Below are 12,365 nucleotides of genomic sequence, written 5' to 3' on the forward strand. Positions count from 1 at the left end.
CTGAGTCCAAAGCCTGGCTGCTTGTCCTCATCCACAATAAATACCTTAACTCACCAACCCTCATCGTGATTGCAGAGCTCATAAAAGTTTTGTTCAGCAACAAGAATAGAAAATATTTGGTCCATAACGCTTCTCCTGAAGAGCCCTCAGACAAAGGGTACTAGCTCAGCTGTATATACTGTGAGATCTTATAGTCATAGCACTGTCATAGTTTAGTAATTCCATTTCCAAAGGAACAGTATGTTCAAAATCTCAAATAATTTTTAGGAGAGGTTAATTTATCATGAGTTGATGGTGAGGTCATCCCTCAGTTGTTTTTTGGGGGGCTTTTCTCAGTTTATTCTAAGCTAGTTTTTTGGAGGTGAAAAAAAAACACCTCCCTTGAGTTACTATTGTCTGATGAATGGTACAAGGAAATTTGCACCTGGCTTAGTTGTGGATGGGAGAGGAAGGCAAAACAGTGGTACAGGAAATTCTTACTCATTTTTGCTTATGAAACAAAAGGCATAATGGAGGGAAACAGTCAATACAGTTTAACCTAGTCAAAACCACAGCTAGGTGGCACATGGGAACCCAAACCTTTACAGAACTGAGTATGACTTTTGCAAACCTTACGCCCCTCTCTCGCCTCCCCATTTAGCAACATCTTGTTGCTAATTATACTGCATACGTGGGCTAATGATAGAGAGTTAGTCCAATGCTTTTGTAAGAAAATGTGACCTATTCATGTGCGTTTATGTGATACAACACCAGGACATTGTTGTCAATCCTGACAGCCCTCTACAACCTTCTTTCTTTTTCTTTTTCACTTCCTCCCTGACAAGGCTATAAGTCTCCATTTTATACCAACCGAATGTTGGCATTCTTATGAATTTGTCTGCCTGTTGGTTCATTACAACCTATGTGGCTTTCCACATGCTAGACATCAATAAACTGTGCTTGATCAAACCTGTGGAGAACCCCAAAAGGCCCTCTGTAGTTCTGTGAACACTGATTTTGACTTTCATCTTTTACAATAATAATTTTTTAACTGAAGTTGGTTTTGTTTTCCTAGCAATACACCTGGAACCTTCCTCTACTGTTGTGATTTTGCTTCAGGAGCAGTGGAGCTGGTAAAGGTAATTCATATGCTTGCTTTAGAGTAAGTTATAAGTCTGTAATTCAGGAGGCTGCCAGGAATCTGCCTTCATGAAAAAGAATGCGATAGCTTTGACAACTTTTAACTGAAGTTTTCAATATTCCAAAGAACAAAGTCTTACTCTATACAAGAAAAAATGAATACCATCAGTGAGCTTGCTTCTCAGCTTGAGTAAGATACCAGACAGAATAGGCTTTTATGTGAGGTGTTTTACAATGCTGAATAATTGAAGAAAAAAGTTTCTTGAGTCATAGTAAACGTATTAACTACTACTGTTCTCTCTGTGCCTCTTTTCATCTTGTTCCTGACAGTCGCATTCGTCCTACAATTCAGCCTGGTGTTCTGCCTTTGTTCATGATGTGTGTGATGATGCTTTACCCTATCCTTTTCCAGATGAGATCCTGGATGTCATTCTCCTTGTCTTTGTGCTCTCAACTATTCATCCTGACAGGTAAATGAAGACTAAAGGGCAAAGCAAATAGGTTAAATCTCTTTTATCCCTAGAGGTTTTCAAGAATATCAAAGGAAGATGATGAATCTTTAATTTATTATTTAGCAAGATATGATATTTATGTTGTAAAAACAGAAACAAAACACAAACACAACCAACCAACAACAACAAAATCCAAATCCAATCTTAAATGTTTCCTGTTTTCAGGCTTTGAGAGAAAAGCTGGTCAGACTATTAGTGAATTCACTCATTAGTGAACCTCCTGTCTCCATCAAATAAAAGGGGTATATTGTAACTAAGTACACCCCCATTAAATGTAGCAGTGCTTCAAGAAAATTGCTGTCTGCACCACGAGTACTGTGTTCAGCTTTGGGCCCCTCACTACAAGAAGGACATTGAGGCTCTGAATCATGTCCAGAGAAGGGCTATGAAGCAGGTGAAGGGCTTGGAACACAAGTCCTATGAAGAGCAGCTGAGAGAACTGGGGTTGTTTAGCCTGGAGAAGAGGATGCTCAGGGGAGACATTATTGCTCTCTACAGCTACCTGAAAGGAAGGTGTAGGGAGCTGGGGGTCGGCTGCTTCTCACAGGTAACTAGTGATAGGACTAGAGGGAATGGTCTCAAATTGCACCAGGGGAGGTTTAGGTTGGAAATTAGGTGACATTTCTTCTCAGAGAGTAGTCAGGCATTAGAACGGTTGCCCACGGAGGTGGTAGAGTCACCATCCCTGGGCGTGTTCAAGGAAAGGTTGGACCTGGTGCTGAGGGATGTGCTTTAGTGGGTGACATTGGTGGGAGGGTGATGGTTGGACCAGATGATCTTGGAGGGCTTTTCCAACCTTAATGATTCTATGATTTAAATTCAAAAACAAACCAGTCTTCCAGACAAAAAAGTAATATATATTTTCAGTGATCAAAACCAAATATTCATGTTTTAACACCTTAACAGTATGTTGATAAGGATTTAGCTTGCTGATTTTGCCACACACAGATGCATACATACAGGCCTTTTAAGTTGAGATGCATTCAGAGTTTTTTAACTTTTTTGGATTTGAAGAAGTTAATCTAATTTCCATGCGGAGCGTTATGTTGAGAACTCTTAACCTTGTTACTAATGCCTCTCAGTGTCTAATGAACCAAACTGTTAAAGCTGGCTGATTTAAAAAAAATACCTTTTTCAATAGAAGTGCAAAAGAGGGTATGTAAGTTAAACTACTTGACTCTTCCTTTAACCAAATCATAAGAAAGGAAATACATGCTGCATGTCTGATAATACACTTACTACTTTAAGAATGTCATTAAAATGGGCTTGGCAAACAGGACAGTGTTTGCCTAAGTCTCAGAACTGTTTCCCTGCCTCCTTGCCTAAGTTACTAATGATTAGCTTCACAGAAAAATCTTTCCCATATAGGATATTGCTCCTTCCTGTTTGTTCAGAGATGAGCACATGAGTCATGCGAAGCCTGGGTCCAGATTTCAAAAACAATTCACGCAGTAGATTTCAGATCTCTGTAACTGCAGTGATGCTGCCAGAAGGAAATTGGACAATAGAGATGTATTCATTCAATCATTTTGTCTGTAAGAAGCAGTAATCAGATGTTCTGACAAAATTTCTGTGGGTCTTTTCCCGTTCATCATTTGAGTATAAATGTGTATGTCTTTTTTTCCTCCTCATGTCAGGATCCAGAGGCTCACATGGATGTTTTTGAATACATGTGTACACGCATCCATATATATATATACATATATATACACATAAAGATGTCCATGTAATTATTTGTGTGATAAGATCCACTTTCCCAAGATTTGTTAGTCACTACTGTCATATCCAAGAACTAAAGTGACTACACACAGACAAATGTAATCCAGATCCTTGTTATTCAGCATACGTTTTCTTCTGAAAATTTTGTAAGTGGGAGATGAAAAAGAAAGCCAAGAGAATGATGGTACAGAACTTAGGTTCTTTGGAGAAGTGAAAAACATATATAATAGAGAGACACATTTGTGTTCAGCACAATTGCTACTTAGTGATTTCTCTCAGGCTCTTGTGTTTCATTTTTGGTAATCACTGCTTTTATACTTCATAGGTAATAACTTCAATTCACTTGCTACAAGTCACCTCTAAGAATTGGTCAAGGAATTTGAAAGGAATTAATATGATCCAGTCCTCTTGAACAGATCTAGTCCTACCAGATGAGATTTCTCAAAGCACTTTCACTTTTTGTGCATGCATTTTTTTTTCTCTGTGTGTAAAACTTACATTTATGTAGGCAGCGTCTGTAGTTCTGTGCACAGCCACCTGTTTGAATGGTCTCCTATTTGTAGGTGGTGCTGCTTTTTCTGTCTGTGGCAGGATACTTGGCTGCCTGTGTTGAGCATGAGCAAAGAGGAGAACTATTAAAACACTTGGCTTTGTCTGAGGAAATTCCATGCTCAAAAAGTGTGTGCTTTATTTTATTTAGTTATTGAGATATGCTGCTATTTTCTGCTGAATTACCTCTTAATTCTGTCCCTTAAAAATCAAGTCAGGATATCTGCACTGTTGTTGCATGAGGACTAAATTGTGTTATTCCTTGAGTTCTGACCTTCTTGGAGGAAGGGAGGTGAGGCTGCCTGAGTGACAGGCATGCTGTAAGGATTTTCTAAGGTTAGCAGTAAATGTATGTTGATTTTTGCATAAATGAGGAGGGCTTGCTGCTCTTTTAACTCTTTTAAGGTATGGATAGGTATTTGTATGATACCTATCTGTATGTTCTCTGTGGTCTGTCCACTTCCATGTGGGAACAAGGGTTGACTTAGGCATATGGACTTTTCTACTTTACAGCCCACTAGGTACAGAGTGCCTTTTGTGGTCTTTCATGAATTTGGAAAACATGAGTCCTTTATGTGGTTCTGAAAGAGTGAGGCAAACTCAAGCAATTATTCATTAGTAAGGTATTTTCAAGAGTAATACAAATGTACTTATAAGAAGCTCCAAGGTAAGGTTAAAAAATGATAATGAAGGTGCTCTTGTCTAGTAAAAGCAAAGAGCACCACATAAGGTACGTACTCCTATTATTCATACAGCTGCCTGCTGTGATCCTGGTAAGGAGAAGATGATGTTAGTTATGATCAAGACTCACAAATGTGTCAGCGTTTCAGAGGATGCAGACTTTCCTCCTATAACTAGCAGTAGCTCCAGATGGAGTTCTGCTGGATTACTCTCCTGAGGTAGTACTTGTATTTGTCTTTCCATTTTCTACCATTAGGGGTTCAGATGCTGACTGTATGCATGATCAGTACCTCAATAAAGAAATCCAATAAGTTTTTGTCAGCCTTCCAAGCTCTTGGTTTTGCTGTCTATAGTGGAAGGGCTCAGCATAGCTCACCAGTGCACATAGCTGACTGTTCATTCATTGTTTGTCACCTGACCTATATGACTCATATATTCAGGAGTTGTGTTTTAGCTTGAGATTCTGTTGAAGTGAAGGTAAAGGACTCTCTTTCCAGGTTGTATTCTCTAATAACATTTTCTTATAAATTTTTGTCATGGGAGTTGGTGGAGTTTTTGTTTCTTTGATTTTTTGTTTGGTTTGATTTCCCTTTTTGTCCCCCCTTTTTTCCTTCTTCCTTTTTTCCCTATTGTTGTAAGGAGCTCTTCCTGTTCGCTAGCGTTTGGCCTTTTTGTAGTAAACATGGACACATCTCATTGTAGCTTTGTAAATCTATGTTTTTCAAGCATCTAGGGAAAAAAAAAAAAAAAGTTTACAAATATCACAAGTATCTCATCTGTTTTCTAAGGATGCAAGGGGTTATAAATAGGTTGGCTAAACTACTGAAACCTGGAGGAATGTTGTTATTTCGAGACTATGGAAGATATGATACAGCTCAACTTCGTTTTAAAAAAGGTAATTCTTGAATGCTTTGGTAGCTTACTGTTTATTTAAACTCTTTTTGAAAGAAATGACACATCCTTTTTCTTTACTGTTCTAATTCCTTAGGTCGTTGCTTGTCAGAAAATTTTTATGTACGAGGAGATGGAACCAGAGTATATTTCTTTACAAAAGGTATGGAATGGTTTAGCTTAATAGGAAGTGTTGATTGTCTCTTAAGATGATTTGGGTTATAAAAGCTCATCTTAAAACAGAAATTTAAAGAAGGGTTTATGAGCTTCTTTTCTGATTCTCTGCTTTTACAAGGCCCAAAGCTAAATGTTGTGAGAAAATAATTCCCTTTACATGCATATGCTTGTTGCATCTGGGGTACTTCAAGATTGTTTGCGGTACTTCAAGATTGCTTGCAGACATCACTGGAATTTCTCTTTGACTAAGCGTCTTGTGTCTAATGATATTCTCAAATTCTGTTATTTAAAGGTGTACTTAATATATTTCTTAAAACTGAGAAACACGCTTGGAAGGATAGCTGGTGGCCATACTCTGATATTTTGTTCTGCTGTGCTGGTCAGTCAGAGGTATGGGGCTGCTCTTTCTCCAAGAGCTAAACTTAAATTCCTTGTTATGGATATTACTGCTCTTTGCCCCTCCAGTCATCCAGTCTTGTTAGCAGTCAGCTTAGACTGGTGCACTATAGCTCAGCTGCTGAAAATTGTGAAAGTGAGCATCATACTACTTTTTTTTTTTTTTTTTTTTTTTTTTTTTTTTTACTGTAATGTGAATAGAGAGCTGTGAAAATGTCTTTCTAACAAAAGACTTACTATGGTAAGTTTCCCTGATCTCTCAAATCACGGAACAGAATTACTTCTATCTTTGGTTGAACTGCCGGTTGTTAATTACTACGTTCTACAAATGTTTTTTTTTTTCTTCTTAATTGCAATAATTCTTTGTATGAGAAAACAGATGAGATATGGAACATGTTCAATTTGGCTGGATTAACCGAAGTACAGAATTTAGTTGATCGGCGATTACAAGTAAACAGGAAGAAAAAAGTGAAAATGCAGCGAGTTTGGGTACAAAGCAAGTTCCAAAAACCATTGCTGTTGTCTGTGAATAATTCTGAAGAAGCCATGAAAAAGCATCCATATGGATAACTGTACCATGAACTTCAGAAATGGAAACAAATTTGAGTATGTATATTTCATATAAATCTTGTGTTAGCCAGTGAAAAGGAGAAATATATTGAATTAAAAGCCTTTCCCTGACATTTTGTAAATGTATGTATTTGAGAATATTCTGAAAAAAATATGTATTTCTGAGTTCTGCTTTATATGCAATAAAGGGATATACATTAATCTGGTCATAACTGCAACCAGGTACTCTTTTACTTCCTGTAATGTGAATAGTCAATAAGTATAAGGATATATCTTGTTCTTGGTGAAATTCACACCATGTAAAATGTTTTAAGTTTTACTGAAGCATAATTGTTACAGAGATTTAAAGAATCAGAATATCTGTTCTCACTATCGTTACAAGCTGTGCTGTGTTGACTTCTGAGTCATGTCTCTTTTAACAACTGTGTGTCTTGCAACTGTATTTCCTCTTTTGGGGGAAGTTTCTTGGTGCATAAACAATGAAGACAAGATCTGTTTCTGATTTGCATGAAAGCTGTTATTTCATACTAACTGCATGTGATACACATGGGTGTCAGATTAGTCAGTGATTGTCATCCTGCACTGTGGCTGGTTTATTCCTCTGAGGTCTCCACTCTGCATCTATGTGCTTATCAGAAACATGCCAAACTCAAGTTTGTGTAACAGCTATGTAACACGTGTTATATTTCAAGTGTTGTAGGTTGTAAGCTCAACATCATGTAGAAAAGAATGCCCTAAATGACAAAAAAGCTCTGAAACCAAAGCACTGTTAACATTAGCGGGGATAAATATAAGCATTATTTTCATGATGTGCAATAGGCTAGAGAGAGGAGCAAAAAGAGTAGTCCAGAGTACATTTTATTAATATTGTTATGGGGTAATGTAATCACACTAAAATGGTGGTCTACATGGCAGCTGAAATATTTTTGTTGTTTACACAGAGGTTGGTTTCTTAGGGGTTGAGTCTTAGAAAAAAGGCAATGTTTTTGTATTGACCCTATGAAGAGACAGGACTATATTAAAATGTCACGTGCTTCTAAGGAGAAAACCAAAATGTGAGTATTGCTTTCAGAGGCACACCACGATACTGAGGCAGTTGAGCTAGTATTAAAAGATGCTATTTCTGCTATTTAAGTGTGATTTTACAATCACTTAGCCACAAGGAAGACAGGATAAGAAACAGTTGAATTAATAAAATAATACTTCAATGATTTTGTGTTACTTCAACAAGGATATAGAATGCATATAATCTATGACATGCATGCAGTTTTGAGTGCCATTAATCTAGTTCTCAGTCTCTTTTTTTACTTTTGTTTCAGTCTGAGGGCTGAGCATGTTCTAGCTGAGAACCATGTTTTTTTTGTGTTGTTTTTTTTTTTTTTTTTTCAAATTGTTAGCTGCTAAGCTAAGTAAAACTGATTGTCTTCTAGAAAGAAAGAAGTTATCTAAATTTACATGTTATGTATCTTCATCCCCTTAGACAAAATTTCCAAGACTTGCACAATTTCCATAAAACCAGTTATTTCAAGAATGAAATACAATAAGGGGTTTTAGAAGGTAGGATACTATCCTGCATTTCTTGTGTATTCTGAGCTCCCATTACAGTAAGATACTGTTATATGAATTAAGTAGCTTAGGAAGCTTTGGTTAGCAAAGTTTTGGCTAGCTTTGTGTTACTGTACCTTGCAATAAAGCTCTTGTGGTATGAATCAGTTTAGGGGTTAAAATATAGCTGTGTTTCTTGAGGCCATCAGTTTTAGGAGACAACAGCATCTTCATGGAAAATGCAAATAAATATTTGCTTATATTTTAAAGAAGTTGCTACCCTGTGCAACTTTTATTTGTAATTTAATTTTTATTTTGCAGTATGCATAGCTCTGAGTCTAGTACAAAGTATTATTTTCAGTTGTAGAACTTCCCAGGAGGTGATGGTGATGATAAGCTTTTGAGCATCATACAGTCTTATTCATGTGTATGATGTAGATTTTCCATATGTAGAGGCATGTTTGCTTTGTCTCTCACACTGATATGTTGATCCTGGCAAGATTTTAATATGCTATATTGTTAGTTTAAGAAAAATATGACATCAGAAGAAACCAAACCCTAAATTCTAGTATGGCCTTGAGCAAAATTGGCTGTTTCTCTTCTGCGCGTTGCAGATGAAGTACTGACAGGCTCTTTTAGAAGAATGGTGCCTGTTGTAGAAGTAATAAGATCAGCTACTGTTTGTAAGAATGTAGAATATCCACTGTAAAGAGAGTTGTAACTAGTCCAAACTCTTTTAAGACTGATAAAAGGGGAAATGGTAGAAAGATATCTTTCCTGATAAGTCCTACCCAGATGCAAATTCTTTCTGTATTTTGACTTTATAAAATTTCAGTTTTCCAAAAGCTTAATAAGGGACTGTTTTTTTTTTAATAAAATATCTTTTTGTTAGTTGGGAAAACTGATTATTTTGGAAATATTTATATAAAAGTAAGGTCAGTAGAACTACTGAAATGAAAGAAAGAAAAGAGCTGCAGGTAATAATATAGGAAGTGCAGTTTAAAATGGTTTATTGTTAATCTATAGGGGAAAGAAAAATTAGGGTATTGCAAAGAAAGAAGTGCCCAGTACATAAATGGTTCTCAGTATTACTTTTGAAATCTGTACTTCTTTAATGAGATACATGCCTGGACTCTCTAATAATATAAAATTATGTAAATATACATTATATAAATGTTTTAATTGTTAATTGCTAATGATTGTGTAGGTTTGGTTTGGTTCAGCATGATTTCCTGTGCGGGTAAGTCAGACTTGTGAATATGGAAGAATACCAATTACAGAAAGATAATCTTGATTTTTGGCTTCACTGGCTTTGGCTTCTTTTGTGATCTCCAATGATACTGCATTACATTTATGTAGAGGTAGATGAGAACGGCACTTGCTGGTTTAGACTAGGTGGTGTTCTATCTCACGTAGTTTTTAAGCAAAAACAAGAAAGCTATATAGTTTAAAACAACAACAAAAAAGAAAGTGACCAACCTTCTTTCCCTCACTAATTCTGAGGTATCTAGTCAATAACAATTTGTGGTTTGGTTTTGTTTTGTTTTCCAGCAAAACCAGTGTATGTACTTGTGCAATATCTACAGATCCACTGAATCTGAAGAGGACAAAGAAAATGCAGGGCAGACAAGGAGACAACAGAAACTCCAGACACGAAAGACAACTTGCTTTTTATATTGGGAACTGCTGTCTTTCTGTTTTGTCTTTTGTTTGTAACTCAGCTAATCTGCAGGTTCTACTGTTGAAAAATGACTAAGTATTTGTAACAAACCATTGTGAAATTTGTATGAAAAATCAATGGTAATCATTTAACATAAATTTTGCTACTTCATTATTATTTGTGGTGTGGTCTTGTTTGACTGCTCTGGTGTGTTTTTTGATATACTGATATATCCTTTGTTTCCCATTTTTCCTGTGCATGGTAGACAGTTGAGCTGTTTCCACAGGAGCTATATATGCAAACATTTGGAGTAAAGTTTGCTGGATGGCTTACTTGTAAGATTGAAACAAGACAGTTTTATTTCCTTCTGTACAGAACACATTACTTTTTCTTTCTGTGTGAATGCAATGAATCGTATACATGTTCAATTAATACAGCGGTATTGGCTGTTTTTTATTATTTTAGACCAAAATATACCTTAGGCTATGGTGTCTGTGTGGTGTATCACTGGTGGCAATGATAATAGACGGTTCCTATATCAACCATTACTTCTTCCTAATGGGTGTCAGAACAACCTTAGCAATGAAACATATATATGCATTATAAAAATATTAAACATTTTAATTGTTAATAACGTAGGTCACTTTGATTTTCAGTATCTAAACTTCTCTCCATGTTAGGAACAAAGATTTGGCATGTGTGTTTTTTTTTTTTTTAATTAATTAATTAATTTTTTTTAAGCATCAGGGATGTGTCAGTTGCTCTTCCCTTGACAATCTGCCAAAAGTTGATTAAATCTGTCTTCTAATCACAATTATAGTTAGCATAGTGTCAGTAAGAATTACTTGGGTTGCCATGGGCATCTCTAGCAGATTCTTTGCTGTATCTGCTAGTCTAGGCATGTTGGTTGTGCCTGGACTTGATGACTGAGCTGAGAAGGGAGCCCCTTCGTCCAATGACCATTGTTCATCTTTTGCTGGTGCCAAATAACTAAAAGGAAGAGCTTGACTGATTTGAAAGCAAGAGTCAAACAGGTGGGAGCAGAGGAAAATGAAGATGGTGCTCAAAGGCAGACAAGAGAAGGAGTGTTTCCTCTGGGAAGTGGGGTAAGAAGTAAGCTTGGTTGGACTAAAAAAACAGGAGTGAAACATAGAACTGAATGGGAAAATGAGAGACAGAACATCATGGGCAACACAGAGGCAGATGTGTAATGAGACAGTGTGGCACAGGGTAAGGACACTGGGACTAGGAACTAGTGAAATGAAATGAAGGAGTTTAGAAGGTAAAAATAAGACTGATCTTTCACAGAAACAGTTCTGAGTAAACAAATCGGGATGAGGATTTGAGGTGGAAAGACCTATCTTCAAAGTCTATTTTCCATTGTGGTACTGTATTCACATCTTAGTAGAATATTACAGGCTTTGACTTTCATCCTAATGTGCACAATGTATTTTGGTTTCTTCCCAAGATGGAATGTTTCCTTTGTTGTAGATTATATGTGCTACACACGTGCTTGCAACAGTGCAGGCAGGTTTATGATACACCTGTTTTTGGTTTTTCCTTAGGGAGCAACATTTTTACCTTCTTTCAAGTAGAATTCTAGAGTGACAGAAGCTACAATCCTAACCTCCTGGGAAGCAAATACAAAAGAATAACAGAAGTCTCCGCACCCTGACTGTGCTCAATCAAGGTAGGACAATTAAATTTACTCCATATGTTCTGAAGTTGTCCCATTTAAATCAAGACTGTATCTGCAGATTATCACCTTGAAGTGCCTCCCAATCTCTGTTGCTGTTATACTTGCATCTGTTCAACAGAACTTAATTGAATTTGTATGAACTAGAAATACAGCTTGGGAGGAAAACAGAATAGTCTTTAGGTTTTATCTAAGATTACAACAGTTTAGAGGAAAAATCTGTTTATTATTTTAAAACAACAGCCAAACCCAAAATCTCATGGTTGCAGAGGAGCACTCATCAAAAAGGCTGGAAATGTAGGTTATTCTTTGAAGTATAATGTACACCATTGAAAATATTAAATTGAATACCTGTGTGACAAAGCATAGCATGCTTACTGGTAGCCAAAGGTATTTTGTCATTGCTGTCGTGAAAGAGGAGCGAGCAACAACATAGCCCCATTTTCAGAGGATGTTTTATTGATCAGGTTACTACAATTTTGCGGTGATTGTGAAAGATTAAGAAATCAAGTGAATTAATTTAATAACTGCTAAAACACACTGATGACATACACAATTTAGTAAATGCTCAAAGAATAATCTGAACATTCACACATTGACGCTAAACAAACTTTAAGCTCATTGAAAACACAGACTTGGTGTATGCTGCTTGTTGTAAAAACAAGCAAAATGTAAAGATGTTTACATATGATGTAAAAATAGAATGCTATACAGCTACTAAGTAAATCCAGTGTAAAATCTTCTCTGTTGTGTGTTGTGTTCAACTAGAAAAAAGATGTGGTGGAAAAAATGGTGAAAATTACTAGAGACCCGGAAAAGCTTTATAGGAAGGCAGGTTAGGGATATTAAT

General features: G+C 36.4%; 1 protein-coding gene across 9 annotated transcripts in view; it reads left to right on the top strand.

The window, feature by feature from the left end:
- METTL8 (methyltransferase 8, tRNA N3-cytidine) overlaps nucleotides 1–10,251 on the top strand; it is a 55,656-nt gene extending 45,405 nt beyond the window's left edge. For 7 of the 9 annotated variants that reach the window (XM_084524479.1, XM_084524476.1, XM_084524474.1 and 4 more), the window contains 6 exons: nucleotides 1,055–1,118; nucleotides 1,450–1,589; nucleotides 5,369–5,475; nucleotides 5,569–5,634; nucleotides 6,424–6,650; nucleotides 9,711–10,251. In XM_084524479.1, the coding sequence (XP_084380605.1) occupies nucleotides 1,055–1,118; nucleotides 1,450–1,589; nucleotides 5,369–5,475; nucleotides 5,569–5,634; nucleotides 6,424–6,614 (568 nt within the window). In that variant the 3' untranslated portion in view covers nucleotides 6,615–6,650; nucleotides 9,711–10,251. The remainder of the gene's footprint in view (nucleotides 1–1,054; nucleotides 1,119–1,449; nucleotides 1,590–5,368; nucleotides 5,476–5,568; nucleotides 5,635–6,423; nucleotides 6,651–9,710) is intronic. The other 2 variants (XM_084524481.1, XM_084524482.1) reach the window with 2 other exon arrangements.
- Nucleotides 10,252–12,365: the final 2,114 nt, after the last annotated feature.

The sequence above is a fragment of the Aythya ferina genome, assembly GCF_964211825.1.
Source record: "Aythya ferina genome assembly, chromosome: 6".
NCBI classification, from domain to species: domain Eukaryota; kingdom Metazoa; phylum Chordata; class Aves; order Anseriformes; family Anatidae; genus Aythya; species Aythya ferina.